General features: G+C 48.4%; 1 protein-coding gene across 1 annotated transcript; it reads left to right on the top strand.

The window, feature by feature from the left end:
• DQ04_24531000 (hypothetical protein) lies at positions 1-328 on the top strand (the record flags this gene model as incomplete). The annotated part of the gene is made up of 1 exon (XM_009318238.1): positions 1-328. A coding segment is annotated over one exon (328 nt), but the record flags the coding sequence as incomplete, so codon positions are not given.
• Positions 329-675: the final 347 nt, after the last annotated feature.

The following is a 675-nucleotide window of genomic DNA, read 5'->3' as shown; positions in this document are numbered from 1 at the left end:
GGGGAATTTGCTTATTACACTCCATATATGTATCGATAACACGACAGTGATGCATATTATGCAGAAAGGCAACACGCATTCCGATGCCCTGGTGGGAGAGGCGGGACATATCGACAGGGTTCTGCGGGACCACGGCTTGAACGCCACATGGGGCTATGTCGCGTCGGAAAATAATCCTGCGGATGGTATGTCACGGGGGGCAAAGGTTTTTCCGACGGACATCGCGAAGGGGTGGGACTTGCGAAGGGGGGGACGCGGGAGGCGGGTTAAGGGCGCTTTCAGCACCTCTTTTTCGCCAGTGGGACTACGAGCTTTAAATTCCTTATAAGGGGAAGGTCTTGAGGTTACTGGAAGTCCCCCTTCTATGTGAACCAGGGACATGGGGTTTCTAAATGGGATTTAGATATAAGGTCTCGCTTACTCTCTCTCTCTTTTACTTAATAGAGGAAGGTAAGGTACGGACTATTCTTGGCTTTACTGTGATCCTCCACTCAGTTCTCTTCTGGAAATGTCTGATTAATTCTTTTGCGTGTGTCTCTCTGTGTGCTTCTTTCCGTTCGCTGTCCACTGTCTGCAGCGTGTCGATGTCATTTTTTTGTCTTTTTGAGAGGGGCGGAGGGAGTGGTCCAGGCTTCCTCCTTATTTTTGTGAAAACAATTGCCATTTTTTTTTTTT

This window comes from Trypanosoma grayi, assembly GCF_000691245.1.
Source record: "Trypanosoma grayi strain ANR4 Tgr_2453_V1, whole genome shotgun sequence".
Classification (NCBI taxonomy): domain Eukaryota; phylum Euglenozoa; class Kinetoplastea; order Trypanosomatida; family Trypanosomatidae; genus Trypanosoma; species Trypanosoma grayi.
This window is presented reverse-complemented; position numbering and strand designations above follow the sequence as displayed.